Source organism: Oncorhynchus clarkii, chromosome 27 (genome assembly GCF_045791955.1).
Source record: "Oncorhynchus clarkii lewisi isolate Uvic-CL-2024 chromosome 27, UVic_Ocla_1.0, whole genome shotgun sequence".
NCBI lineage: Eukaryota > Metazoa > Chordata > Actinopteri > Salmoniformes > Salmonidae > Oncorhynchus > Oncorhynchus clarkii.
This window is the reverse complement of record NC_092173.1, coordinates 5,260,245-5,286,528: the sequence shown is the minus strand read 5'-3', so window position 1 is coordinate 5,286,528 and position 26,284 is coordinate 5,260,245. Positions and strand designations below refer to the sequence as shown.

The following is a 26,284-nucleotide window of genomic DNA, read 5'->3' as shown; positions in this document are numbered from 1 at the left end:
CCGGCTGTAACACAATGTGGAATAAGTCAAGGGATATGAATACTTTCCGAAGGAACTAGGTTTACTGCAGAATATAAAATGACCACATAGACTGGCCCAGAGCCATGTACAGCGCATTTTGATAGTATTCAGACCCCTTGACCTTTTCAACATTTTTGTTACGTTACAGCCTTATTCTAAAATTGATGCGAAAAAAGTTTATTTAATCCATTTTAGAATTTGGCGGTAACGTAACAAAATGTCAAAAGTCAAGTGGTCTGAATAGTTTCCGAATGCACTGTATTCGGAAACTTCCCTGCTGGCCCTTCCCTGCTGCCCTACCAGGACCAGAAACACAATAGGGACGACGACTTCTCTGTTCAGGCCCCAGGAGAAGCGAGCGGGTTCTGCCTGTTTCACCAGATCTCACTTTAATGGCCTAATTGTTTGTCCTCTTCATATGTCAAGGATTATCCCTAGCTAAGGTGTGTGCGCGTCAGTGGATTGGCCTACTCATAAGGTAGCCCTTATAGGGCCTCCCGGGTGGCGCAGTGGTTAAGGGAGTGCCAGCTGCAGTGCCAGCTGTGCCCCTGGGTTCGCGCCCAGGCCGGGACCGGGAGGTCCGTGGGGCGACGCACAATTGGCCTAGCGTCGTCCGGGTTAGGGAGGGCTTGGTCAGTAGGGATGTCCTTGTCTCATCGCGCACCAGCGACTCCTGTGGCGGGCCGGGCGCAGTGCGCGCTAGCCAAGGTTGCCAGGTGCACGGTGTAGCCTCAGACACATTGGTGCGGCTGGCTTCCGGGTTGGATGCGCGCTGTGTTAATTAAGAAGCAGTGCGGCTGGTTGGGTTGTGTATCGTCTCTCCCAAGCCCGTACGGGAGTTGTAGCGATGAGACAAGATAGTAGCTACTACAACAATTGGATACCATGAAATTGGGGAGAAAAAAGGGATAAAAATTCAACAACAAAAAAACACACAAAAAAGGTAGCCCTTACAATATGATCGGATGGTTATGATTTGATTAGGATCCCCAGTAGCCAACGCCAATGGCGACGGCTTGTCTTACTGGGGTCCGACAAATAAACAGACAAAAATACTTTTCATCCATTTCAAACATGAACAGACATTTTAAATATAACATTTCATTTAAAGACAAATGTTGAGGTAGGTGGTGTTTGACCACTTGGGGTTTTACGTCAGTACAACATGACAAGCTATGTCCCATATTCGACACAGTATATTTGACTTTCAGCTTGACTTTTTGCTGTGTGCTTAATGTCTTCTCTTCAGTTGTGTTCAGAGGCCCGTTTTCCTGTGCTTGTTGAGGCCTAATCGTAAAGTAAAAGAAGAATGTTATGAGACTACTCTCCCTTTTGGCCTGTGCTTTCGTTCTAGTTCTCCCAACCTGGCTAGTTAGTGCAAAGGCAGTGGTGGAAAAAGTACCCAATTTTGTCATACTTGAGTAAAAGCTTAAGATACCTTTTTAATAGATACGGACTTAAGTGAAAGTAACCCAGTAAACTACTACTTGAGTAAAAGACTAAAAGTATTTGGTTTTAAATGTAAGTATCAAAAGTAAATATTATTGCTAAAATATACTTAAGTGTAAATAATTTCATTGTCCTTATATTAAGCAAACCAGACAGCATCATTTTCTTGTTTCAAAAAAGTATTTATGGATAGCCAGGGGCCCGCTCCAACATGGACATTGTTTACATCGTTTTCATTTACAAATGAAACGTGTTTAGGGAGTTTACCAGATCAGAGGCTATAGGGATGACCAGGGATGTTCTTTTGATAATTGTATAAATTAGACCATGTTATTGTCCTGCTAAGCATTTCAAAATGTACTGAGCACTTTTGTGTGTCAGGGAAAATGTATGGTGTAAACAGTACATACTTTTCTTTAGGAATGTAGTAAAGTCAAAGTCAAAGATATAAATAGTAAATTACAGATACCTCCAAAAACTACTTAAGTAGTACTTTCAAGTATTTTTACTGAATTGCTTTCCACCACGGTGCGACGGGATCAGGGCCAAGTGTCGAACGCTTTCTAGGCTAATTCTATGCCGCACCCTCGGTAGAAATGCCGCCTTCTACCCTCTTTCTCAGTGCCCTGCCTGTATTCCCTCCATTCTTCACCCCTGCCTCACTTCCACATCTGCTTACCCTCTGTTTTCCTCCTTCCCCCTGTTTTTCTCCCCCTGAATTCTGTGTATTGACTCGGGATGAAGACTTAACTAATCAAGATACTTTTGTGTGTATATATAGTGTATGTGGACACCCCTTCAAATGAGTGGATTCTGCTATTTCAGCCACGCCCGTTGCTGACCGGTGTATAAAATCGAGCACACAGCCATGCTATCTCCAGAGACGAGCATTGGCAGTAGAATGGCCTTACTGAAGAGCTCAGGGACTTTCAACGTGGCACAGTCATAGGATGCCACCTTTTCACCAAGTCCGTTTGTCAAATTTCTGTCCTGCTACAGCTGCCCAGTGTAAGTGCTGTTATTGTGAAGTGGAAACATGTAGGAGAAACAACAGCTCAGCTGCGAAGTGGTAGGCCACACAAGCTCACAGAACGGGACCACTGAAGCTCATAGCGTGCTTAAAACGTCTGTCCTCGGTTGCAACACTCACTACTGAGTTGTAGTGATTGCCTCTGGGAGCAACGTCAGCCCAATAACTGTCTGTCAGGAGCTTCATGAAATGGGTTTCCATGGCAAACAGCCTAAAATCATAATGCGCAATTCCAAATGTCTGATAGAGGGGTGTAAAGCTTGCCGCCATTGGACTCTGAATCTGGGTTTGGCGGATTCCAGGATAACGCTACCTGCCCGAATGCATAGTGCCAACTGTAAAGTTTGGTGTAGGAGGAATAATGGTCGGGGGCTGTTTTTTATGCTTGAGGCTATAGGCCCCTTATTTCCAGTGAAGGGAAATCTTAACGCTACAGCATACAATGACATTCTAAATGATTCTGTGCGTCCAACTTTGTGGCAACAGTTTTGGGAATGACTTTTTCCTGTTTCAGCATGACAATGCCCCCATGCACAAAGCGAGGTCCATACAGAAATGGTTTGTTGAGATCGGTGTGGAAGAACTGACATCAACCCCATTTGAACGCCTTTGGGATGAATTGGAACGCTGACTGCGAGCCAAACCTAATCGCCCAACATCAGTGTCCTACCTCACTAATGCTCTTGTGGCTGAATGGAAGCAAGTCCCTGCAGCAATGTTCCAACATCTAGTGGAAAGCCTTCCCAGAAGAGTAGAGGCTCTTATAGGGGGGGGGGGGGCTCCTTGTTAATACCCATGATGTTGGAATGAGATGTTCGACGAGCAGATGTCCACTTACTTTTGGTCATGTAGTGTTTTTTTGTTTTTTTCAAGATTATTCTTCCATTTTGAGTTTTTTTCGTGTAGATAAAAAATACATCCGTTTTAATCCAAATTCGTAACACGAGCTTCATAAACACAACCAAATTATTATTTTTGCAATAGCATATATGAAATTATTTAGACTGTTTTGAATGTTGACGTCCAAAATATGTCAATGGCTTGAAGGGGTCCCTCAAGGCCTTTCTCGTGTTAATTTACGTGTTGTAGGCCTATTGATTAGAATCAGCAAGCTAAGCTCACGAGCTGGGAGAGGAGGTTTGGCAGCAAAACTTGACGGTTTTATGAAGGCTGGCCAATACCTACAGTAGTGTTGTAATCGCATAGCAGCCCCAGAGACTGACTGTACAGGTTCTCTCATATCTTTTGTTCACGCCTCGCCTGGCCACCTCACCACCGAGGTGAATTCTGTCATTTAAAAAAAAAAACATGTATCCCAATCAGGGGCCGTCTGTTGATGAACAACGTTAGCTTGAGCTCATAAAATATGGTTCAATGGCTCAAATACCTGCATTTGTGGTGAACATTATAGGCTACATTATTCCTGATGGCATACATTTAAATAAGCCTAACTGCGTAACAAAGAAGAAAAATGAATAAGAATGCAAATGTCCTACTTTTTTTTGACAAATAATTTATTTTTCACAACAGCGCCAACAAATCCCACAGGTATTTTCTTTTATGGCCTTTGTGCAAACAGGTTATTAATGCCGGCTATAGGTAATCCTGTTTGGGTTGTGCCTGCTGCCTGCACATTTTTTTGTCTTTAAGGAGGGGTAAAATGGTGTATTTGGCACAGTTTGGCTTGTCCTCAGAGCTCAGACAGACAGCATCTCCCTTTTCAAGCTGTATGTTGGTTTTAGAAGTCTTGTTTAGCTCCAGGAATTGTGCAATACAGCTCACCCCCACCTTCTCCATACAGTCGGGTTTGTGCTGTAGGATTGGAGGATAGTACCGTCCTAATTGGAAATCAACTGTGTTTGACAGACATCGTTGACTGCAATGAATGGAAGCAAGTCCCCGCAGCAATGTTCCAACATCATCTAGTGGTGATGTTAGAACATATCATTTTTTAAAAGTTTTTTATTTTTTATTTTTTACACGATTGTTTAACCTATTTAAACTAGACTGGAACTGCCAGAGTTGGGCAGCAGGCAGCGCACAACAGGGCAGCTCACAGCTGGGCGACATGCCAAATGGCCTACCTATTTATTTTTCAATAAATATGTAGGTAGACTTAGTCTACTATTTTAATGCAATAAGTAGGCCTACAATATAGATTGTAGACAGCGGAGAGTGCCAAAATATGCATTTTCCCTTCTTGTCGCCATTTTATTTGATTGTTGACTTGTTGGTCGAAGCATATCTTTCATGATCAACATTCAAATGAATTTGGACGACCGTAAAAGAGTTTTATATCTCAGAAAGTTGTGTTTGTGAATAGGCCAAATAAAAACATGATATGGTAATAATGAGTGAAAACCAACAATTGCAAGATAGAAAAATCGAATGGAAGTTTAAACAAACGTGACAAGTTTCTGGCCTCCACCTGACCAATGTTTTAGGAAAATCCTTGCAAACCAAACAGCCAGAATTATAAGACTAGACTACTGTCAATAAAATGTGCAGTTAACGTTACTTGTACAAGTTAAACAGATGTGGATTTATTGTGGAAGTGTTTTATTCATATCCTTCAATTATGCAACCGGCATTACATAAGCTCTCACAGCAGCGCTTATGGGAACAAAAAATAAATGTTGCCTATTAAAAATACAAAATAAAACATTTTAAGCTACAAAATAAATAAAGTTAACAAAATATGTATGACAAACTTATTTTCACTAATTTATTTGGTTAAGACACAACAGAATATTCTAGCCTGGCTACATTTATTTTGAATAAGACGCATCTGTGAATAGAGGCTTTGAAAATGAAACCGAAAGTGCAATAAAGAACCATTTGGACTGTTTTTCTTGTCATTTTATATTAACCTACCTAAAGGTTTCTGGCAAGGAACACAAGAATGTTCACCTTTTTCTGTCTTTAATAGACTGCGGAGTGGGGTAACAATATTACCTGCTGTGAGGTCTACTGAAAACAAGTTCAGACGGAACGCTTTTCCCACAGATGTAGATGGTATTTGAGGGCGACGCTGGCCAAGAGCGGAGAGCGACTCTCATTCCCTCACTACCCTGCCAGTGGGTCATCATCTCCTACGATTCCATTTTAGTGTAACTTTGCTTAGCTCTCCCAAGAGACTGCCCAGTTACGTCTTCTATGGTTGACATGCACGCTCGATCTCAGTTGAAATTGTTCTTAATCACCACTGAAAGGGACTCGTATCACACTGTCGGCTTACAACGTTTGGTACCAAATCATCGTTCAAATTTATCGTTACCACATATCACCATATGATTGGTTTATTTATCTATTTGCCCACAAGAAAATACAATATTGGATAGACGATTTCCACATTGTAGTCTAATTATTTAGATTTTAATCGGTGGTTTCAGTGACAGGCTGCATTACAGATTGTTTACTGCGTTGCTAGGCAAGGACGATCTACCCCCCCCCCCCCCCACCAACGATGTTTGGACAGGTAGATGGGGTGACGTGTCATTCCAGGCATCAACCAACCCTATTGTGCTGCTGAAAGGTGAATTAGTGCTCCATGCTGTTTGCAGTAAAACTCTCAGATTACTGGGGGATGGGAGCAGCCCAGAATTTATGACCCTGTAGCTTTTATAGCACATCTTTACCTGCTGCTATTTACCTTGAGCAGTTTCCGGCCAGGGAAGCTGTGTGGTACACAGAGTGGCCCTGGCTCCTCAACAGAACACACTCTCCCACTCCTACTCCAGTGCCTTACTTGCTGAGAACTAGTTTTCTAGAGGACTGAGAATAGGTAACGAAGTGATGGTGTGTGTGTGTGTGAGGCGTGCTCTGAGAACCAGGGGAGTTTCTCCACCTCTGGGCTGTTGGAATGTGCTACCTTCCTGCGACTCACGTCTCTTTCCCCCCTCTGGAAAGAGTGTACACTCACTCCTGCTCGACGACAACCCTGCAAGCTAGGCCTAATGCTTTCCCAAGGACACGTTGTACACCTAAGCATGCACGCACACACACACACACAGAGCGTTGACAGGAGCTGACATGAGCCTCAGGGCTGTTGCAACAGGAGCCACAGGTAGAGCTGAACTGAAAGGGTTTGTGTGCAGGGTGTAATTGGGGTTAACAATTGAACATTAAAAAAAGCAGGTAGCAGTATTAAGTCTACATGAAAATGTTCACTGTCCTGACCATTTGGAGGATGTGTGATATGTCTTTGAATCTGCTGTAACAATGTTGGACACACACACACACGAGGAGGCTACACTTTGTAGAAGGAAAGCAAGCGATATGTTCTATGGTGAAGTTGAGTGTTTTGGGTGTGTTCTGTTTAAGGAATGGTCTTAATGTGAGGGAGAGGGATGGTGAAGGTGATTTCACAATCAGCTTCTGGATATTTGTTTTTGAAGGGAGATGCTCGATCTCCGTCAGTTTGAGGAGATCTCATAAGAGACACTGTATTGTGTTTTGGAGACGGGCGACTATTGAGCCAGGTGATTCTAATACAATACAGCCCCTCCTGGATCAACAGGTGTGTACACACACAGAGGTAGACAAGGCAAGCACACGCGCGTAGCCTACACTCTTTCTTTCTCACTCTGTCACACACACACAACGCACACACACTCACTCACCCTCTTTTCAGACGCATTTTGTTTTGACTGCTTTTTAAAGCCTTATCCCTCTGTCGTCTGCTCCGCCGTATCCAGATCAGTCCTGATATAGCACAGCCTGGGCCTAACAGTTGATGCCCTGAGCCTTTTTCTCAGTGTGTGAGTGAGTGGTAGGTGTGTTGCATAAGCAGCGCAGCTCTGGCTCTGTCTGTGTGCTTTCCAGGGCCCTTTTAGAGCAGCCTGCCAGGCTGTTGTTCATTCAGTCTGCGTCTGATGGCAGGCAGAGCAGAGCCTCATGATGCTGATCACTGGTTGGGCCTGTCTGGCCTGCAGGAGAGCTTTAGTTCTGCTTCTATCTGAAATGGACTATCTATTTTGAATGCATGCGTTCGAGGGAAAGCTTAACAACTGCACTACTAGGTGTCGAGAAACGTGCACACACACATAGTTGAAGTCGGCCGTTTACTTACACTTAAGTTGGGGTCATTAACTCGTTTTTCAACTACTCCACAAATTTCTTGTTAACAACCTGTAGTTTTGGCAAGTCGTTTAGGATATCTACTTTGCATGACACAAGTCATTTTTTCCAACAATTGTTTACAGATTATTTCACTTATAATTCACTGTATCACATTTCCAGTGTGTCAGAAGTTTACATACACAAGTTGACTGTGCCTTTAAACAGCTTGGAAAATTCCAGAAAATTGTCATGGCTTTATAAGCTTTTGATAGGCTAATTGACATAATTTGAGTCAATTGGAGGTGTACCTGTGGATATATTTCAAGGCCTACCTTCAAACTCAGTGCCTCTTTGCTTAACATCATGAAAAAATCAAAAGAAATCAGCCAAGACCTCAGAAAAAAATATTGTAGACCTCCAGAAGGTTCATCCTTGGGAGCAATTTCCAAATGCCGGAAGGTACCATGTTCATCTGTACAAACAATAGTAATCAAGTATAAACACCATGGCACCATGCAGCCGTCATATCGTTCAGATGTGTTCTGTCTGCTAGAGATGAATGTACTTTGGTGCGAAAAGTGCAAATCAATCCCAGAACAACAGCAAGGAGGCCTACAAACTTGACTCAGTTACACCAGCTCTGTCAGGAGGAATGGGCCAAACAATTTAAAGGCAATGCTACCAAATACTAATTGAGTGTATGTAAACTTCTGACCCAGTGGGAATGTGATGAAATAAATAAAAGTTAAAATAAATAATTCTCTCTACTATTATTCTGACATTTCACATTCTTAAAATATAGTGGTGATCCTAACTGACCTAAGACAGGACATTTTTACAAGGATTTAAATGTCAGGAATTGTGAAACTGAGTTTAAATTTATTTGGCTAAAGTGTATGTGAACTTCCGACTTCATCTGTGTGTGTGCGTGCGTATGTGTATATATATATATAAACACACACACATGCACACTTACCCCAGTGCCTGTGTTTCTATCTCTGTAACACACAGCGTTGATGTCTGATGGTGCTCCCTGGTCATGAGTTATTTGGGCTGTGATTTTGAGAATATGGAGACACGCCGAATAACATGTTTGCACACATCCGTGCTCTCTAAGCCTAACTGTGGGATGTCCCCTGGAGACTCATTGCTGTTGTTCGAGTGTCACTTGACCATGGAGGGGTTAGAATGACTGATAAAATCCTCAGGTTTCTTCAAAGCCACTAAGGACAAAGGGTTATCTGTGTGATGTGGATGCGTTTCAGAGGGCTTTGATGGGTGAAGATCCCAAGCTACAAAAATACCACGGCACCGCCCTGAATGTCTATGGTTGAACCATACTGTAAGGAGTCGAACCGCACGGAGTCTCTGTGCATTGAATTTCTTTCTTCAACGTTCACCGTCTTCAACAATCCTTAGCCTGGTCCCAGATCTGTTTGTGCTTTTGCGTGATCCATTGTCATTTGGCAAGCTGAACATGACAATTCCATTAGGAGTTGGCAGGAGAGCTAAACAAACTGGCACCTAGGCTAAGAGGATGACCGTCCTGCCACTCGGGAGCGGGACTAGAATGACAATGCGGGATTCAGATGAAGGGTGGGGAAGGAGAGCGGGAGGAAGGCAAGAGAGGGGACATTTTGTCTCACCTTAGCGTAAGTAGCCAAACTGCTGATGGCAGGACAAAATATCAGACCTTTGTCTTGTGTGCGCACACAGACTCGCAGCATATGCATATACTTGAGAGAGACACACACACCTGTCTCTTTGTCTGCACATCTCTCATTAGTCTATCTGAGCTGAAACAACGGGGCTGAATCTGCACCTCAGTCATCTGAGCAGTTAGCCCTGAGAGCGAGGGTCTAGGGTTTCAGTGGGTCTCTCACACACACATACGCGTGCGCGCTGGACTCTGTAGAAAGCTGCAGGACAGAGGCACCTCGGAGGGTCTCCACGGTGTGCCCCTCTCTCCACTGATGAGCCAGATGCAGTCTGAATACCTACCAGCCATTTATAGCGAGGGGATCCGGTTGGCTTCGTTTCCTGTCCATTAGCTAAGCAGATTGCAAATCCCATATACTTACTGTGTCTCAAAATACCACATGCTCTCCTTGTGTATGACTCACTCAGCCACCAAGGGAGATGTTTTTTTTAATGTGTGATATCGCTGAACGTTTTTGACAGATTTTCACTCGCCAGTTGCATGTGTGTTTTTGTATTTTTTATATAGAGGTGAGAAGGTAGCCAGGTGAATGTGAAAATGTTATGTCACCATGTTGTCAATCGTGCTGTGCTATAATGTCTGTGACGCAAACTGATGTCGTCAACAGGCCACCTTTTGAGTATCGACGTGTGTGTGTGTGTAATCATGTTGTCACCTTGTTGGTCTATCTCTCTCTTGTTTTTCAGCCCAGAATGTGACGGTGGATGAGATTCTCTCTGCCTACAGACAGGCCTGCGTGAAACTCAACTGTAAACCCATCCCCAAAGTGCTTAAACAGATGCAGGTAAACTTGAATGAAATACACTTACACACACACACACACACACACACACACAGAGATATAGAGCTCATATCCAAAGAAGAAACCCACTCAGGTTAGCCCGAACAAAATGTAGGCTTTTAATAGTTTGTGGATCCACAGTAACACACACACACACACACACACACTGACACATTCTCCATGCCACTATTTCAGTAGCCTAATAACAGCACTGAAACACTAGACTTAATTCATGCTTTCTTAGCTTTTAGTCTTGTCGTGGAGCTGGATTAAGCCTGTATCTGGACTTTTAAATCCCCAACACCATCACCACCTCATCAAAATCTGGTACCAGTGGAACCCTCTCTCACTCTGGCACCCAATCAAACACCACCTGACCTCAAACCACCCTGCTGGGGCAGCTCACTCACACCCACCGTGCGGATTGTCATGGAGCTAGCTGGGCTTTGCTGACAGCAGCAGGGGGATTTATGTGCTGTGTCTGTCTGGTTTGTTGATGTTTGTTGTTTTCCGTTTGCTCGGTCTTGTGCTCTAATCCCTAATAAAAAGTAGCTCCTGGGGTCTGATAGGGAATGCCTCGACTCCGTTTTCTTTTTTTAAATACCGGTGCTGTGTGTGTGTGTGTGTGTGTGTGTGTGTGTCCACACATTAACGCAAGAGTGGGCATTGTTTGTTTTTCTTTCAGTTGAAAGCCTGTTATGTAGACACTTTGTCTTGGCAACAGGTATGAATGGAGAAACCCGTGAAAGGCCTTTTTCACCTCAAGTGTCTGGGCAGAACAAGGGGAGGGCTCATGGCTGTTTGTACTGGGCTTATCGCTGTCGTTCTACGGTCCAGTAGTCTTCCTTTCCGTTCGCGTGAGAGGTCGACCAATGCCGCATTGATACCATGATGTTTGCTTGTGAAGAACGAGAGAGACAATGGACAAAAATGCAATCACAGATGGAATGGAAGGGCAGATGGAAATGAAGAGCCAGACCGAGGCACAGCCATAAGTAGCATAAGAGAGGGTGTGTGTGTGTGTGTGTGTGTCTCCTACTGTAAGTTGCCACGGTTTCCTGTCCAGCGACCACACACTCCAGCATGTCTCTGTCTGCTGTGCCGTGTCATTGGAAAGTTTGAGTGTTTGCGGAAGTGCTTGGTTAAATAAAGGTTCAATTTATTTATATATTTAAAAAAAAATATATTTACTCTTCAAGACCCACCCCAGAACTCTTTCTGCCCATCCACCTTCCCTTAACACACTCGCGCATACACTCACACATACACACAGACATTCTCAAACACACACCTTTGCACAGTACACACACGCATAAGCAGCCTACTGTTAACATTCTATCTGGTCAATAGCCTTCTGTTGGTGGTCAATACACACCCTGTTGCTTGCGTACAGAAGTATGGGCGTGTTTTTATTTTTTTAAATACCCACTGTAGCTTCCTGAAGTCTCCTGAGCAGGTTTGTCTTTCTCTGTTGTGTGTCTCGTCTTAGGAAGACAATGGGCGTCAGGGTGTGTGCGTGTGGGATGGCGGTTTAAATCCGCAGTTGTGTGAGGATGAGCTCATAGGGAAGAGTCAGAGGGTGAGTGACAGAAGGGGCCGGCAGCGGTATGGCGAGTGCAGCTACACGTGATCAAGTGTTGTCGTATTTGTCACATGCGCCGAATACAGCAGGTGTAGACCTTACCGTGAAATGCTTACTGACAAGCCCTTATCACTGTTGAATGTTTGTGGTTCGCAAACACACACACACACACACACACACACACACACGTACTGTGCAAACACACATGTTCTCGGTGGAAGAATTGCCTCCCTTTCCTTCTCTCTCAACCCCTTGTACTGTCTGTCGCCTGTCTACCCCTCCTGCACCTCTCTACCTCGCGCATTCCTCGCAAGAAAAACCTTGCTCAATCGGCCTCCTCTCTCTCTCTCTGTGTGTGTGTGTGTGTGTGACGGAGGCTCAGGGAATCTCCCGTCACCCCACTCAGGCGGCGTTTAGTCATTGGTGAGAGAGAGGGTGACATTGTGCACACTTGTGGAAAGACTCATCACTGTGCTAAGCTGGCCTTCTGCTCGTGCCTTAAATAAAGCCCGGGTAACTTTCCACTGTGGGGTTAGCAGCCAGTGAATACACCGTCGTCAGTGTGTTGGCTGCTGGTCTGCTCTGATCCACGGCCCGGTTTTTCTGCTTAGTCATCCTTGAAAGAAACGGCTGTATAAACATACCCGCCCCCCCAAAAAATGGCTGCCAAGAAAGATGTGTTTTGTTTTTTTCCCCCCCTTTTTAAATACACTTTTTATTTAGTGTGTACTGTGCACGTGGTGTCCGGCCAGGGGCCTACAGGTTACCTACATTAAGTGTGTGTGTGTGTGTGTGTTTAAGGGGCTCTAGCCTATTTCAGCATGTGTGTGTGGAATACCTGAGCCTCAGTAGCCCCAACCAGAGCCCCTGGGCTTAGACGCTTGGCAGCACTGTGTCACATTTCTGTCTCCGCTGCTCCCCGTCGGCACGAGGACATTCAATCTCCCCCTCTGTCACACACGCACAACTATAGATGTGTACGCACATGTGCACACACGCTCAAGAATACGCACACTCATAAGGCCACAGATGTTCACTTTAGCGTGCTCGTGACTCATTCAGGTGTATAGGACTACTCATTATTCAGGGACAGACATACCTGCGGCCACACAGTCCTATTGTATCCTATTGTGGAGGCCTGTGCAGTGCCGTATCGTGTTCCCTTTCCGTAGTTTCTCGCTCGCCCCTCTCAGAGAGACACACACGCGCACACACACAATCACCCCAGGTAGAAGAGTGGAGGACCTGCCAATCCCAGAACGCCACGGAGGGTCACACACCATCAGCCCCAGAAATTCGCTCACTCAGATGAATGTATCTGTACCTGAATGGGTGACACACACACACACACACTATGCAGTACCTCAGTGGGTCTTACACGCACTCTCACATACCTGAATAGGTCTGTCTTTCCTTTCACACTGTCACATTCACATGCATCTGCTGTAGGCTTCTGGCAACATGGTATATTGTGCTAATGGCTGTGTATTCTTCATGGCAAGTGACTAAACCAGCTGTAGTTTAAAGTACAATGACTTTTTAATTTTCTCCAGAAGGGTGTGTTTGCCTGGGCTGAAGTGTCTGTCAGTATCGCCTGCAGACAGTCAAAACCACCTGAAGGCTATAGGGCCAGGGGACTATTTACTTTGGTCTGTTTTTCTGCTGTCTGTAGTTTCTCACACTCTGTCTGGCTGGCTGGGCTGTATTCAGGTCCTAGCAGAGCTTCAGAGCCTTGATCCATTCTTAGCTATCTATCGCTGCTGATCTTGGACAGACTTAGCTGTATTTCTCATCTGCAATTTTTAAGTATTGACCGTAACCTACGAACGGATGGCCCTAATGTTGCTCTTGGTTGTGTAGATCACATACCCTGAAAATACACTTCGGTGTACTTTGCTTTTGATATGAGGAATTAAGTCTGTTTAGCTACTGTTATCAGCGGTGACTATCTGACAAGCAGCCCCCCCCCCCCCCCCCCCCCTTTGAATGCAGCGGCGTTATGACACTAACTGTGAATAGAATAGAATTGGTTGCTGTGGAGTGAGGACACTTGCGTCACGTAAACAGACTTGTGGGTCGTATAGAGATGTGATTGAGGGCAATACCCGCCACGGGCCTCTAACACACTGTAATCACAATGTGTCCAGCTCAGGTTTCATGGACCTGCTACATTTTAGATGGCACTATTTCCCTTTGATTTCGTGCATCTTATTGGCACAAAATGGTTGTCGTGCGTGCGTGTGTGTGTGTGTGTGTGTGTGTGTGTGTGTGTAACAACACACACACTGAGTTTGAACGGGAAGAGTCGACCTTTACCTATGTAGGGATCTGGGACGTTCAACAGATAAAATTCTGGATATTATTATTGGCCATCCTACTATGACACTGGTTCAGATAAGAGAAGAAATGCTTTGTCTGCTGTTTTCCTGTCTGTTCAGGCAGGTCTTGGCTTGATGTTGTACTCTGCTGACGCAAGAGCGGGCGCACACACACACACACACACACACACTTTAATCCCCATTGAGCAATCGTGTCCTGCCGACCTGTTCTTTGTATCAACGGTTTAGGTCTGTGTACACAGGAGTTGTTTTTTTTCTCCCTTTACGTGGGTTCATATTGGTCCCCTTTTTATGTGATGAAAGTCAAAGTCTGTCTCTATGGTGACATTGTCCTACTGTGTTGTCTCTCTGAGTGATTGGCTTTGTGTGTCTTACTGAGGGTTGTTCTGTTTCCCTGTGTTTTCTTAGGAGCTGAAAGACCTAACTCACCGAAATGAATGCTTGGACCTTAAAGGTAAGCGTATACTGAATACACACGCACCGCGTACAACAGACACGCGCGCACACAGGTCTGTCTTCAAGGCGTGACCTCTTGTGTCCCTCCAGGTGAGAAGCTGGACTATAAGGCGTGTGAGTCCTTGGAGGAGGTGTTCAAGCGGGTCCAGTTTAAAGTGGTGGATCTGGAGCAGACCAACCTGGATGAAGATGTACGTTTATCCACACCTCTCACTCTCCTTCCCCCTCTTCTCCCTTCCTGGTTTTCCCCTCTCATCTTCCCTTTAAACGTTTTTTACCCTCTTTCCTCTCTTCAACTCCTTTTCCTCGCTCTCATTATTTCCCTCCTCTTATTTCCCTGTCCTCTCCTTCCCCCTGTCTGTTTCCTGTCCCGCTCTCCTCTGGCAGGATGTGCAGTGTCTCCCAGGGTCGCGCGATTACTCTAAGAGCTCTGTGAATGTAAACACCATTAGATGGGGTTGGGTTGAGACACGGACAGACAGGCGGTCAGACGCAGACAGACCAGGCGGTCAGAACCGGAGCTCTGCTGTAGGCCAGAGGGACACAAACCGACGCTGCCTAGTCTGACCACTTCTTATTTCCTCAAACACACATTTTGTAGGCTTGGCTCCATGTGCTACTCAGTCAAGTGCTGTAAATGCACACACTTTTTGTCCATGCTTGCACAGACTATACTGTAGACCTATACGTGAGTGCACATTCATGCACGCGGAGAGGACGGTGCATGCCCCCATTTGCTATCCACATAAGCATGTTCATGCATGCAAAGATACACGACAGTACTAAACAAATACATTGTGGTATGAATGCAGGCGCACCCCCCCCCCCCCTCTCCCACACACTCACTGACTGCCCTGGAAATGTCACTGAACTGACTTGCTGAGCTCCCTCACACTCGCTCGTTAAAGACATTCTTTTTTTAGGGGCTCTTTTAGTGGCTCTCTCACAGAGTTTCTCCCCCCACCGCAGGTCATTATAGGGGAGAGACGGTCAAGTTTAGATGGGGACAGTGGGTTTGTCGGGCTGGCTGTCACTGGCCTGGATGTGGATGGCCCTACCTGGGCGACAGAGGGAACAGGAGCGAAGGAGTGGGTGAATGAGAGGCAGTGGTTGAGACAGAGCCATGGATCAGCCCAGTCTCTCTGTAGTGGGTTGTGTTACCCTTTTCCAGCTGCCTCACTTCATCAGGCTCTCTGTTAATGTGACTTACTGTAGCTACACCAGCCAGCCAGGGGCATCCGTCAGGACTTATTTGTTCAGTTTCTTTACTTTTGGACGGTCGTGGTTCTGGTCGGATAGAACCTGAGGTAACATCGTCTTAGCTCGACTGTTTTGTCTACTTATTTCATTCGAAGACCACGTTTTGTTTGATTTGCGTGAATTAATTCCAAAGGCACGGTATTATTTGCATGAATGATTCCACAGTTTCTAATGATTTCTGGAGGGTTGAGGAAAGGTTCCCTGTGCAGATTGTGCTGTCCTGGCCCCAGTCATGTGCTGATTCCTAGACTGAGGTCGGCATGCAGATTCTGCAGCCAGCCAGATACTTTCCCACCGGGCTCATGACTTGACTATTTCTGCTGTTTCAAGCAAATGGGGCCTCTGCCTGTGTGTGTAGATTCCCTTCTACTCACAATGATCGCCTGCTCATGAGTATGCTGGGTGTATGTTTCCTGGTTAAAATTCCCAGGCCTTTTGGAGTGTTGATGTCTGAGTAGTAGTGTCAGCTTCTACCATATAGGCCTATTTCTCTATTTTCCTTTGGTCCGTCTCTCGCACCAACCAACCAGTGGTCTCACCCTTGAGGCGGTTGGCCGTTTCCATAGTAGCGGAGGTTGTGCACAACACTGTCGGCCCTTCCTCCCATTTAAAACGTATGGCAACACTAGTAGGGAATATTTATCTTTCATGATCTTATCTTAGTAGTTGGGATGTAAGGCCAGTGTAAAGTGTGGCCTAACATTTGATCCTCCTCTGTCTCTCCTCTCTTCCTCCCAGGGTGCGTCCGCTCTCTTTGACATGATTGAGTACTATGAGTCGGCCACACACCTCAACATTTCCTTCAACAAGCACATCGGCACCCGCGGCTGGCAGGCCGCAGCCCACATGATGAGAAAGGTGAGAGGTCTTGACCTCTGGGCAGGGGGGTGGGGGGGGTTGTCGAGCGATGAATTAATGGCAAAATAGTACAGGAAGGCACCATTTTATTGTCCAATATTTAGACTTTTGGGGATTAAGGGTCAGGTGTTTAAATTGTGCAGTATTTAGCCATCATAATATGCTTGTGATGGGCGTTTTTTTAAAGGACAATGAGTAGAATCCAGCAGCATGTTTAGGGTATTGAATGCATTTTGATCGACTGGATTTGCAACGTAGTTTCATTAACACTAAACCCATGTGGGTTTAGAAAGACATCTCCTCTGGGTATGTGTGAGGATGAGACATGCCTGCGGTCTCCACTGAAGCACCCCCTGGGGCTGCAATCGGGCGCTCAGGCATGCAGGAGGTTTAGTGTACGTACACAAGTGTGCTTTTTGGCTTGTGTGTTTGTGTAGCAGATGGGGATATGTGAAACTCAGTCCTCAGCCCCTTGCGCAGTTAAAAGGCTTTTTTCAATAGCGTGACGGGTAGAGACGCTTCAGGAGGGAGGTCATGTGTTTGCAAGGCAGAGGTCCTGAGTTGCGAGGCCTCTTTGAGCCACATCACAGGGAAGCAGTACTCTCCAAGCAAGCCGCTTGACGTCCTTTGCGTTTGCAGTGGTACTATACATTCCTGGTTGTGTGTACAGGTGTGTCTGGATATGGCTATGCATCATCTCTAGGCTGGGCGTAGCACGTATTTGTTAGAGAATAATGTCTCTTTCCAGTGACAGCAAGGTGTAATGCTCTTAACTGGCGCTGTGACGTGAGTCATCACTATCAGAGCTCCGATTACAGATTACGGGAAGTTCCTGGATTATGGAAGAGAGGTCAGGTCACAGTTAAACCCAGTGGGGGGGGGGAGGGGTGTTCCCATTCCCAGGGATGCTGGGAGGATTATCCAATATATTTTCCAAAGACATCCTCTGTACAAGTCTGTTTGTGAGCACATAGGTGTTCAGATATAATAATTTGGTGGGCACTTATAATTGTCCTATTTCACAAATGTGTATTATGTGCAAATTTGAAATTTTTTTTTTTTTTTTTTGCATATCCCAACTCTCTCTGAGACACCCTTGGAGAATGGGGTCGTGGCCGGGGTCACGGCCAGCGCCCCCTGGAGGGCACATTGACATATTTTTTCCCACCATGTCATCTCGGGGAGTCGAACTAGCAACCTTTTGTTTACTGGCCCAATGCGCAAACCGCTAGACTACCTGCCGTCCATATTAGCCACAGCTGACAGTACGTGGGCTGCAGATCGCAGGCCTCCCGAAGGCACAAGCAAAACTGTGTCTGCCGTTATGGTTATTTATAAAATACATTTAACTAGAAATTTGATTTAAACATTACTGCATGTGTTTTCTGTCCCCAGACGAGCTCTCTGCAGTACCTGGACGCCCGCAACACACCCCTGCTGGATCACTCTGCCCCGTTTGTGGCGCGGGCGCTCCGCATCAGCGGCAGTCTTGCTGTGCTGCACCTAGAGAACGCTGGGCTCTCTGGACGACCACTGATGCTGCTGGGTAACGCTGCGGGAAGATGGGAGGCAGAGCGTCATCACTGTGTTAACCGAGAAGTTTTTGCCTCCATTTCCTCATCCTTCACTCATTTGCCTCTCCTTCCCTCTCTCATCTCTCCCTCTCTCCAGCCACGGCTCTGAAGATGAACATGAACCTACGGGAGCTGTACTTGGCTGATAACAAGCTGAACGGCCTGCAGGACTCTGCACAGCTGGGCAACCTGCTCAAGTTCAACTGCAACATCCAGATACTGGACCTCCGCAACAACCACATACTGGACTCTGGTAGGGATACAGCTCACTGCTATCATCTCGCTCTCTCTCTCACCTTCTCTATCACGTCATGACAACCTCATAAACCAGTGTTGAGTTTTCCGTCTTGCAGTCCAAAATACAAAATTAGTGCCTCTCCGTCTCTTGTTTCCTTGTAACAAATCATCTGGACACGTTTTAAAGAACGGAAGAACCGCATTCTCTAACCACAAATGTCATTTGAATCACAAACTAACACCAACCTCAGCCATTACCCCTAACCTCTTTCTCTCTACCTCTCCCTCTGTGTGGTGCGCAGGTCTGGCCTACGTCTGTGAAGGCCTGAAGGAACAGAGGAAAGGCCTGGTCACTCTGGTGCTCTGGAACAACCAGCTAACACACAACGGCATGGGCTACCTCGCAGCTGCACTGGTAAACACACACGCCACAAAATGAGATGCAGCCATGGGGTTGAGGAAACTGTGGTTTGCGTGTTCTCCCTGGACTCTGCTGATTTAAGCAGTCCTGTGTTTTTGTGTCTGGAGCCTGCCTCACATCTCTCCCACAGAAACTATGTATAAAACAGACAATGAATCCCTATGGGTTCCCTGTGGAACCATAGACATGCGTTGGCAGTTACATTGGACACCATTCTGTACATGAGGTTCATAATACTGCAAGTTGTACAGTTAATTGAACTCGCTCGGAAGAATCCCACTCGTATGGCTAATGTGACTGATGTCGAGTCAAGTTTTACTTCCAGTGATATCAGCAGCTGTGCAATGTAACTCCTTGGTGTGCCCTTTCCCTCCCACTGCTATCTCCCCCTTCCCAGCCTGTCTCGGCTCGTCCTATCAGGACAGAGAAGCTGGGTACAGGCCATTATCACTGATCCGGTTGCCAGGAGAACTGGGCCTAGCTTTGAAGGCCCAGTGCAGTCAACATTCCAAGATCGAAACGGCTGCACTGGGCCTGTCTTTTAGCACTGGGCCTTTTTTAGTTAAGCGTGGTGGTGACGTCTATATCCGGGCCTGTCGGTCAGTGGGAGGGTGGCTCATGCACATAGTAGTGGTGCTCCCAACAGTCCTTTTATCCTTCACATAGAGAATGATACTGTTTTGACCGCGTGGAGGACTTAGTCAGCAGGCCTGAGGGAAAGTGTTTTTAGGGCTGGGTGGATGATATTCTGAATATACTGTATATCACCCAACTAGAATGAAGCCTAGTCGGTGGACAGGTTTGGTACGACTGATACTTCCTTGTCATATCAAAATACAGAAATGAAATCGCAGCAGCTGCTCTTTAAGAACTGAGGAACCTAGAATGATGTCCCTTTTTAGATGTCCCTTTGTCGGGATGTTGAGGGGTGTTTGGAATACTGAGGCCTTCTGGGAATGTTGGCACATAGACACGAGATTCCGGGTCTTCAGAGAGGCCTGTCGGCTAGCGTTCCCATCACGGACTGGATCTAGTGGTGCAGAACACACGCTCTGGACATTCATCTAACGCTCATGCATCTAACGCTCATGCACGAGATCCCATGACTGCCTCCGCTACATTCTCATAATGGGATAGACATGTACATATAGGCACCACGTACAATACATTTGTTTTTACTAATATATATTATATATATATATTATATTTTTATATATATATATATATATGTGAATATATTTTATATAATATATATATATATATATATATATATATTAATATATTTTATATAATATATATTCATATATATATATATATATATATATATATATATATATATATATATATATATATATATATATATGTATTAATATTAATATGTATTATCTTCATTATATATATGTATATTAGTATCAGTTAAAATTTGGACACCTACTCATTCCGGGGTTTTTCTTTTATTTTGAAAATTTTCTACATTGTAGAATAATAGTGAAGACATCAAAACTATGAAATAACACATGGAATCATGTAGTAACCAAAGAAGTGTTTAAAAAAAATCTAAATATATTTTATGTAACCACCCTTTGCCTTGATGACAGCTTTGCACACTCTTGGCATTCTCTCAACCAGCTTCATGAGTTAGTCACCTGGAATGCATTTCAATTAACAGGTATGCCTTGTTAAACGTAAATTAGTGGAATTTCTTTCCTCAATGTGTTTGAGCCAATCAGTTGTCTTGTGACAAGGTAGTGGTGGTATACAGAAGATAGCCCTATTTGGTAAAAGACTAAGTCCATATTATGTCAAGAAAAGCTCAAAAAGCAAAGAGAAATGACAGTCCATCATTATTTTAAGACATGAAGGTCAGTCAATCCGGAATATGTCAAGAACTTCAAGTGTAGCCACAAAAAGCATCAAGCGCTCTCATGAGGACCACTACAGGAAAGGAAGACTCAGACTGACTTCTACTGCAGAGGATACGTTTATTAGAGTTACCAGCCTTAGAAATTGCAGCCCATATAAATGTATCACAGGGTTCAAGAAACAGACGCATCTCAACATCAACTGTTCAGAGGAGGCTGCTTGAATCAGGCCTTCATGGTTGAATTACTGCAAAGAAACCACTACTAAAGGACACCAATAAGAAGAAGAGACTTGCTTGGGCCAAGAAACACGAGCAATGGACATTAGACCGGTGGAAATCTGTCCTTTTGTCTGATGAATCCAAATTTGAGCATTTTGGTTCCAACCGCCGTGTCTTTGTGAGACGCAGAGAGTAGTTGAACGTTCCCACTGTGAAGCATAGAGGAGATGGTGTGGGGGTGCTTTGCTGGTGACACTGTCTGATTTATTTACAGCATTCTGCAGCGATACGCCATCCTGTCTGGTTTGGGCTTAGTGGGACTATCATTTGTTTTTCAACAGGACAATGACCCAACACACCTCCAGGCTGTATAAGGGCTATTTGACCAAGATGGAGAGTGATGGAGTGCTGCCTCAGATGACCTGGCCTCCGCAGTCACCTGACCTCAACCCAATTGAGATGGTTTGGGATGAGTTGGGGAGTGAAGGAAAAGCAGCCAACAAGTGCTCAGCATATGTGGGAACTCCTTCAAGAATGTTGGAAAATAATTGCAGGTGAAGCTGGTTGAGAGAATGCCAAAGCTGTGTGCAAAGCTGTCAAGGCAAAGGGTGGCTACTTTGAAGAATCTAACATTTAAAATATATTTTTATTTGTTTAGCACTTTTTGTGGTTATTCCGTGATTCCGTAATGTTGATGTCTTCACTACTACTATATGAATGAGTAGGTGTCCAAACTTTTGACTGGTACTATATATATAAACACACACACATACAATGCCTTCGGAAAGTATTCAGACCCGTCAACTTTTTCCACATTTTATTCTGAAATTAAATTGTTTTTTCCCCCCTCATCAATCTACACGCAATACCCCATAATGACAAAAGGAAAACAGATTTGGTGAAATATTTGCTAATTCATGAAAAATATTAAACTGAAATATTACATTTACGTAAGTATTCAGACCCTTTACTCAGTACTTTGTTAAAGCACTGTTGGAAGCTATTACAGCATCGAGACTTGGGCATGACGCTACAAGCTTGGCACACCTGTATTTGGGGGGTTTCTCCCATTCTTCTCTGCAGATACTCTCAAGCTATGTCGGGTTGGATGGGGAGCGTTGCTGCACAGATATTTTCAGGTGTTTTCAAAGATGTTTGATCAGGTTAAGTTCGGGCTCTGGCTGGGCCACTCAAGGACATTCAGAGACTTGTCCCAAAGCCACTCACTCCTGTGTTGTCTTGGCTGTGTGCTTAGGGTCGTTGTCCTGTTTGAAGGTGAACCTTCGCCCCAGTCTGATGTCCCGAGCGGTTTGGAGCAGGTTTTCATCAAGGAGCTCCGTTCATCTTTCCCTCGGTCCTAGTAGTCTTCCAGTCCCTGCCCCTGAAAAACATTCCCAAAGCATGATGTTGTCACCACCATGCTTCACCGTGGGGATGTTGCCAGGTTTCCTCCAGACGTGACGCTTGGCATTCAGGCAAAAGAGTTTGCTCTTGATTTCATCAGACCAGAGAATCTTGTTTCTCATGGTCTGAGAGTCCTTAAGGTGCCTTTTGGCAAACTCCAAGCGGGCTGTCGTGTGCCTTTTACTGAGGAGTGGATTCCGTCTGGCCACTCTACCATAAAGGCCCGATTGGTGAGTGCTGCATAGATGGGAGACTCTTCCAAAAGGACAACCATCTCCACAGAGGAACTCTGGAGCCATGTCAGAGTGACCATTGGGTTCTTGGTCACCTCCCTGACCAAGGCTGTTCTCCCGTGATTGCTCAGTTTGGATGGTCGGGTCTTGGTGGTTCCAAACTTCTTCCATTTAAGAAAGATGAAGGCCACTGTGTTCTTGGGGACCTTCAATGCTGCAAAATGTATTTTGTGGTACCCTTCCCCAGATCTGTGCCTCGACACAATCCTGTCTCGGAGCTCTACGGACAATTCCTTCAACCTCATGACTTGGTTTTTGCTCTGAAATGCACTGTCAACTGAGGGGCCTTATATAGACAGATGTGTGCCTTTCCAAATCATGTCCAATCAATTGAATTTACCACAGGTGGACTCCAAGTTGTATAAACATCTCAAGGATGATCAATGGAAACAGGATGCACCGGAGCTCAATTTCGAGTCTCATAGCAAAGGGTCTGAATACTTAAGTAAATAAGGTATTTCTGTTCATTTTTTTTTATACATTTGCAAAAAAATAGCTTTATCATTATAGGGTATTGTGTGTAGATATTTGTTTTTATTCAATACATTTTAAAAAATTGGCTGTAACGTAACAAAGTGTGGAAACAGGAAGGGTTTTGAATTCTTTCCGACTGCGCTGTGTACACATACATTTTCAAGGGAATGGATACAGCCCTCTGTTAGTAGTGTGTTGTACTTTGCATCATACGTCACAGTATATTTGCTGCCCCCTATCCTATGCTATGTGTAAAATCTGTTCCTCTCTCTCTCCCTCTTTAGCCATGTACCCAGAGTTTGGAGACCCTAAATCTGGGCCATAACTCTGTGGGGAACGAGGGGGTCCACAAGCTGAAGGACAGTCTGATTGCCAACCGCTCGGTGCTCCGGCTGGGCCTGGCGTCCACCAAGCTGTCTTGCGAGGGTGTGTGTGTGTCCTTATTTAGCTATTTACAGCTATGTAAAATAAAAACCTATGTCTATGTAAACAGAGCTGTTAGTGTGTGAAAGGGCATTGAGCTGAGCCCTGTACCACCACCTCTCCCCCTGTACCACCACCTCTCCCCCTGTACCACCACCTCTCCCCCTGTACCACCACCTCTCCCCCTGTACCACCACCTCTCCCCCTGTACTGTATGTCAGGTGCCGTGGCGGTGGCTGAGTTCATCGCCGAGAGCCCCCGGCTGCTGCGTCTGGACCTGAGGGAGAACGAGATCAAGACGGGGGGCCTCATGGCCCTCTCCCTGGCCCTCAAAGTCAACACCTCCCTCCTACGCCTCGACCTGGACCGAGAGCCCAAGAAAGAGACTGTGAGAGAGAGAGGGGGGAAATGGGGAAAGGGAGATGTACAGAGAGAAGTGGGGACTGTATGCAAGTTGTCCTTTGTAATACATTGTCAAGATGAGTTGTGTTGTCCAAGAGGGAAAAAATTGTCAAATTAATTTGTAGGGAAGGGGGGGGAGTAGGGTTGGAGTAGACAGGGAACATCAATATAGAAAGCCCTGATCTCACCTAGTTCTCATTCCTGTTTTCCTTCTGCCTCCCAGGTGAAGAGTTTCATCGATACACAGCGTTCCCTGTTGGCTGAGATCCAGAACGGCTGCAAGCGGAACTTCATCCTAGCCAAGGAGAAGGAGGAGACCGAGCAGCAGATGCATTCGGCCTCCATGGCCGAGATCGCCACCGAGGACAGAACCATAGAGGAGGATGGAGCTGATTCCGGCGAGCTTGTTGATAACGATGGGAAAGACAGTGAGTGTGCGGGAGGAGAGGAAGGAGTGAAAGACACTGAGCGCCTGACTGAAAGCCAATTGGCAGCGAGCTCTGAGGGAGTGGTGTTGCCTTTGCTTTTGGAGTCCGACTCGGACACGGACGAAGAAGAGGATGAAGAGGTGGTTCTCTCTAAAGCTCCCTCCGTCTCCCCCGCCCCCAAACACACTGGTCCTTCACTCCGGGCCGCGACAACTCAGCACCCCCTCAATGCCTCACAGACACCCCCCGTCCCCTCTGCCTCACCAGCTACGGGGTCTATCATTTCAGGGATCACCGTCACAGAGTCCACGGGGGCCCCCGGTACGCCCCCCTCTCCGGGCCGCTGTATCTCTGTGTCGAGCCCCGGGAGGGGCCACAAGATCTTCATGGTGACCAGAGTAGAGAGCCCATCTGACCAACAGCAGTTCCAGGTCCTGGGGAAGATTGGCCTGACCAAGCCCCAGGTCTCCAAAGAGTCAGTGGTGTCACTAGTGAAGGAAACCACACAGCAACCACATCCTGGTTCACAACCCCCACAGGAGGAGGTGAGAACACAACCCCAGGCCACGCCCACACCACTGACACAGGAGCTGGTCCAGAGTTCAGACGACCCACAGACAGTCAACCCTAAACCGATGGAGCAGAGTCCTGTTGCGCCAGAGCAACCCCCTTCAGAGGAGACCGTAGTAGAGACTCCTAATAACCCGTCGGAGACGCTAGAACTACCATCCAACCTCCTAACCCAGCCCGCTGAGGAGGAAGTGGAGGACGTTCTAGACAGTTCTCAACCTGTACTGGCGGAGCAGAGCCCATTAACAGCAGCCCAGACATCACACTCACCCTCCCTTCCTACAGAAATAGCAGCAGCAACACTAGCATCACCCCAACAGACAGAGCAGATGGTAGAGACAACTACAGAGCCCCGGCTAGAACAGTCTGCTGTTGAGCAGCAGTCCACTGAAGCTGCGCTGGAAGGAGAGGAGGGGGAGGAGGTGGTTGTGGAAAAGGAGGAGAGTCAGGACCCAGTAGAAGAGACACTTTGTGAACAGGCGGAGTCTCAAACCGACACAGAGGAGGAAGATGACATGCAGTCAGAACGGCTTCCACAGCAGGACCAGAGTCCGGAACAGACTCGTGACACAGTTCAGCAACCGTTAGCGCCACAACTGTTAGCACCTCAGCTAGCTACACAGACGAACACGAAGCCCCTGGGGAGTCTGCTTCTAACAGCACCGCTCCAGTCACAGCCTGAAACAGTGCAGCCAGACTCTGAGCTTCTGCCCCCACAACAGGAACCGGCAGAGACACTTCCACGGGCACAGCGACAGGTGGCGCCAGAGAGTCCGCCGGAGCAGGGAGCAACGGAGAGTGTAGCAGAAACTGAACAAGAACTGTATCTGTGGGAGGAACAGCAGCAACTAGCACAACAGGCACTTCCTGTGCAGGTGGAACTGCAACAACAAGAGGAACTACAGAAGCAGCAGCTTCAACCAGAGGGGCAATCACATACCACTCTTCCCGCTGAGCCCTCACCTGTTCCAGCCGAGACAGACACTTCCCTGGAGGTGGAGGGCCGTAGCTCCCCTCGAAAGGGAGAGGAGTCCCCAGACGAGAGCTCCACGGACGAGGGGGAGAGCGTGGAGGAGGTGGTGGGCTCGGCCCTTCCCAACGGCCTGAAGCCAGAGTTCGCCCTTCACCTGCTGGACCCCGAGGGCCCCAAGCCTGGGCCTGGCAGCTGTGTGATGGAGCACGGTGAGTCACAGGCTCTGAGGGAACACCCTGACTGTAGTGGGACAACGGGTGTGACCAACACATGCATACGGTATACACGTGGTACACTCGCAGACACGCACACAGTCTGACAGAACGTGTTTGTGTGTATTTTGCAGTGAGTGTCACAGCAGAGCTGAGCTGTGGTCAGGACCTGGAGGAGCTGTTGCTGGAGGCCAGCCTGGAGACTGGGAGAGACGCACCATAGCTGTGTCATG

At 46.3% G+C, this 26,284-nt stretch overlaps 1 protein-coding gene across 4 annotated transcripts in view; it reads left to right on the top strand.

The window, feature by feature from the left end:
* LOC139386379 (protein phosphatase 1 regulatory subunit 37-like) overlaps positions 1-26,284 on the top strand; it is a 53,729-nt gene that overhangs the window by 22,941 nt on the left and 4,504 nt on the right. For 2 of the 4 annotated variants that reach the window (XM_071131922.1, XM_071131923.1), the window contains 11 exons: positions 9,968-10,065; positions 14,392-14,437; positions 14,530-14,630; positions 16,438-16,557; positions 17,953-18,103; positions 18,229-18,384; positions 18,671-18,783; positions 23,328-23,469; positions 23,688-23,854; positions 24,092-26,048; positions 26,186-26,284. In XM_071131922.1, coding sequence (XP_070988023.1) covers positions 9,968-10,065; positions 14,392-14,437; positions 14,530-14,630; positions 16,438-16,557; positions 17,953-18,103; positions 18,229-18,384; positions 18,671-18,783; positions 23,328-23,469; positions 23,688-23,854; positions 24,092-26,048; positions 26,186-26,274 — 3,140 coding nt within the window. In that variant the 3' untranslated portion in view covers positions 26,275-26,284. Of the gene's footprint in view, positions 1-9,967; positions 10,066-14,391; positions 14,438-14,529; positions 14,631-16,437; positions 16,558-17,952; positions 18,104-18,228; positions 18,385-18,670; positions 18,784-23,327; positions 23,470-23,687; positions 23,855-24,091; positions 26,159-26,185 lie in introns of those variants that run through there. The other 2 variants (XM_071131921.1, XM_071131924.1) reach the window with 2 other exon arrangements.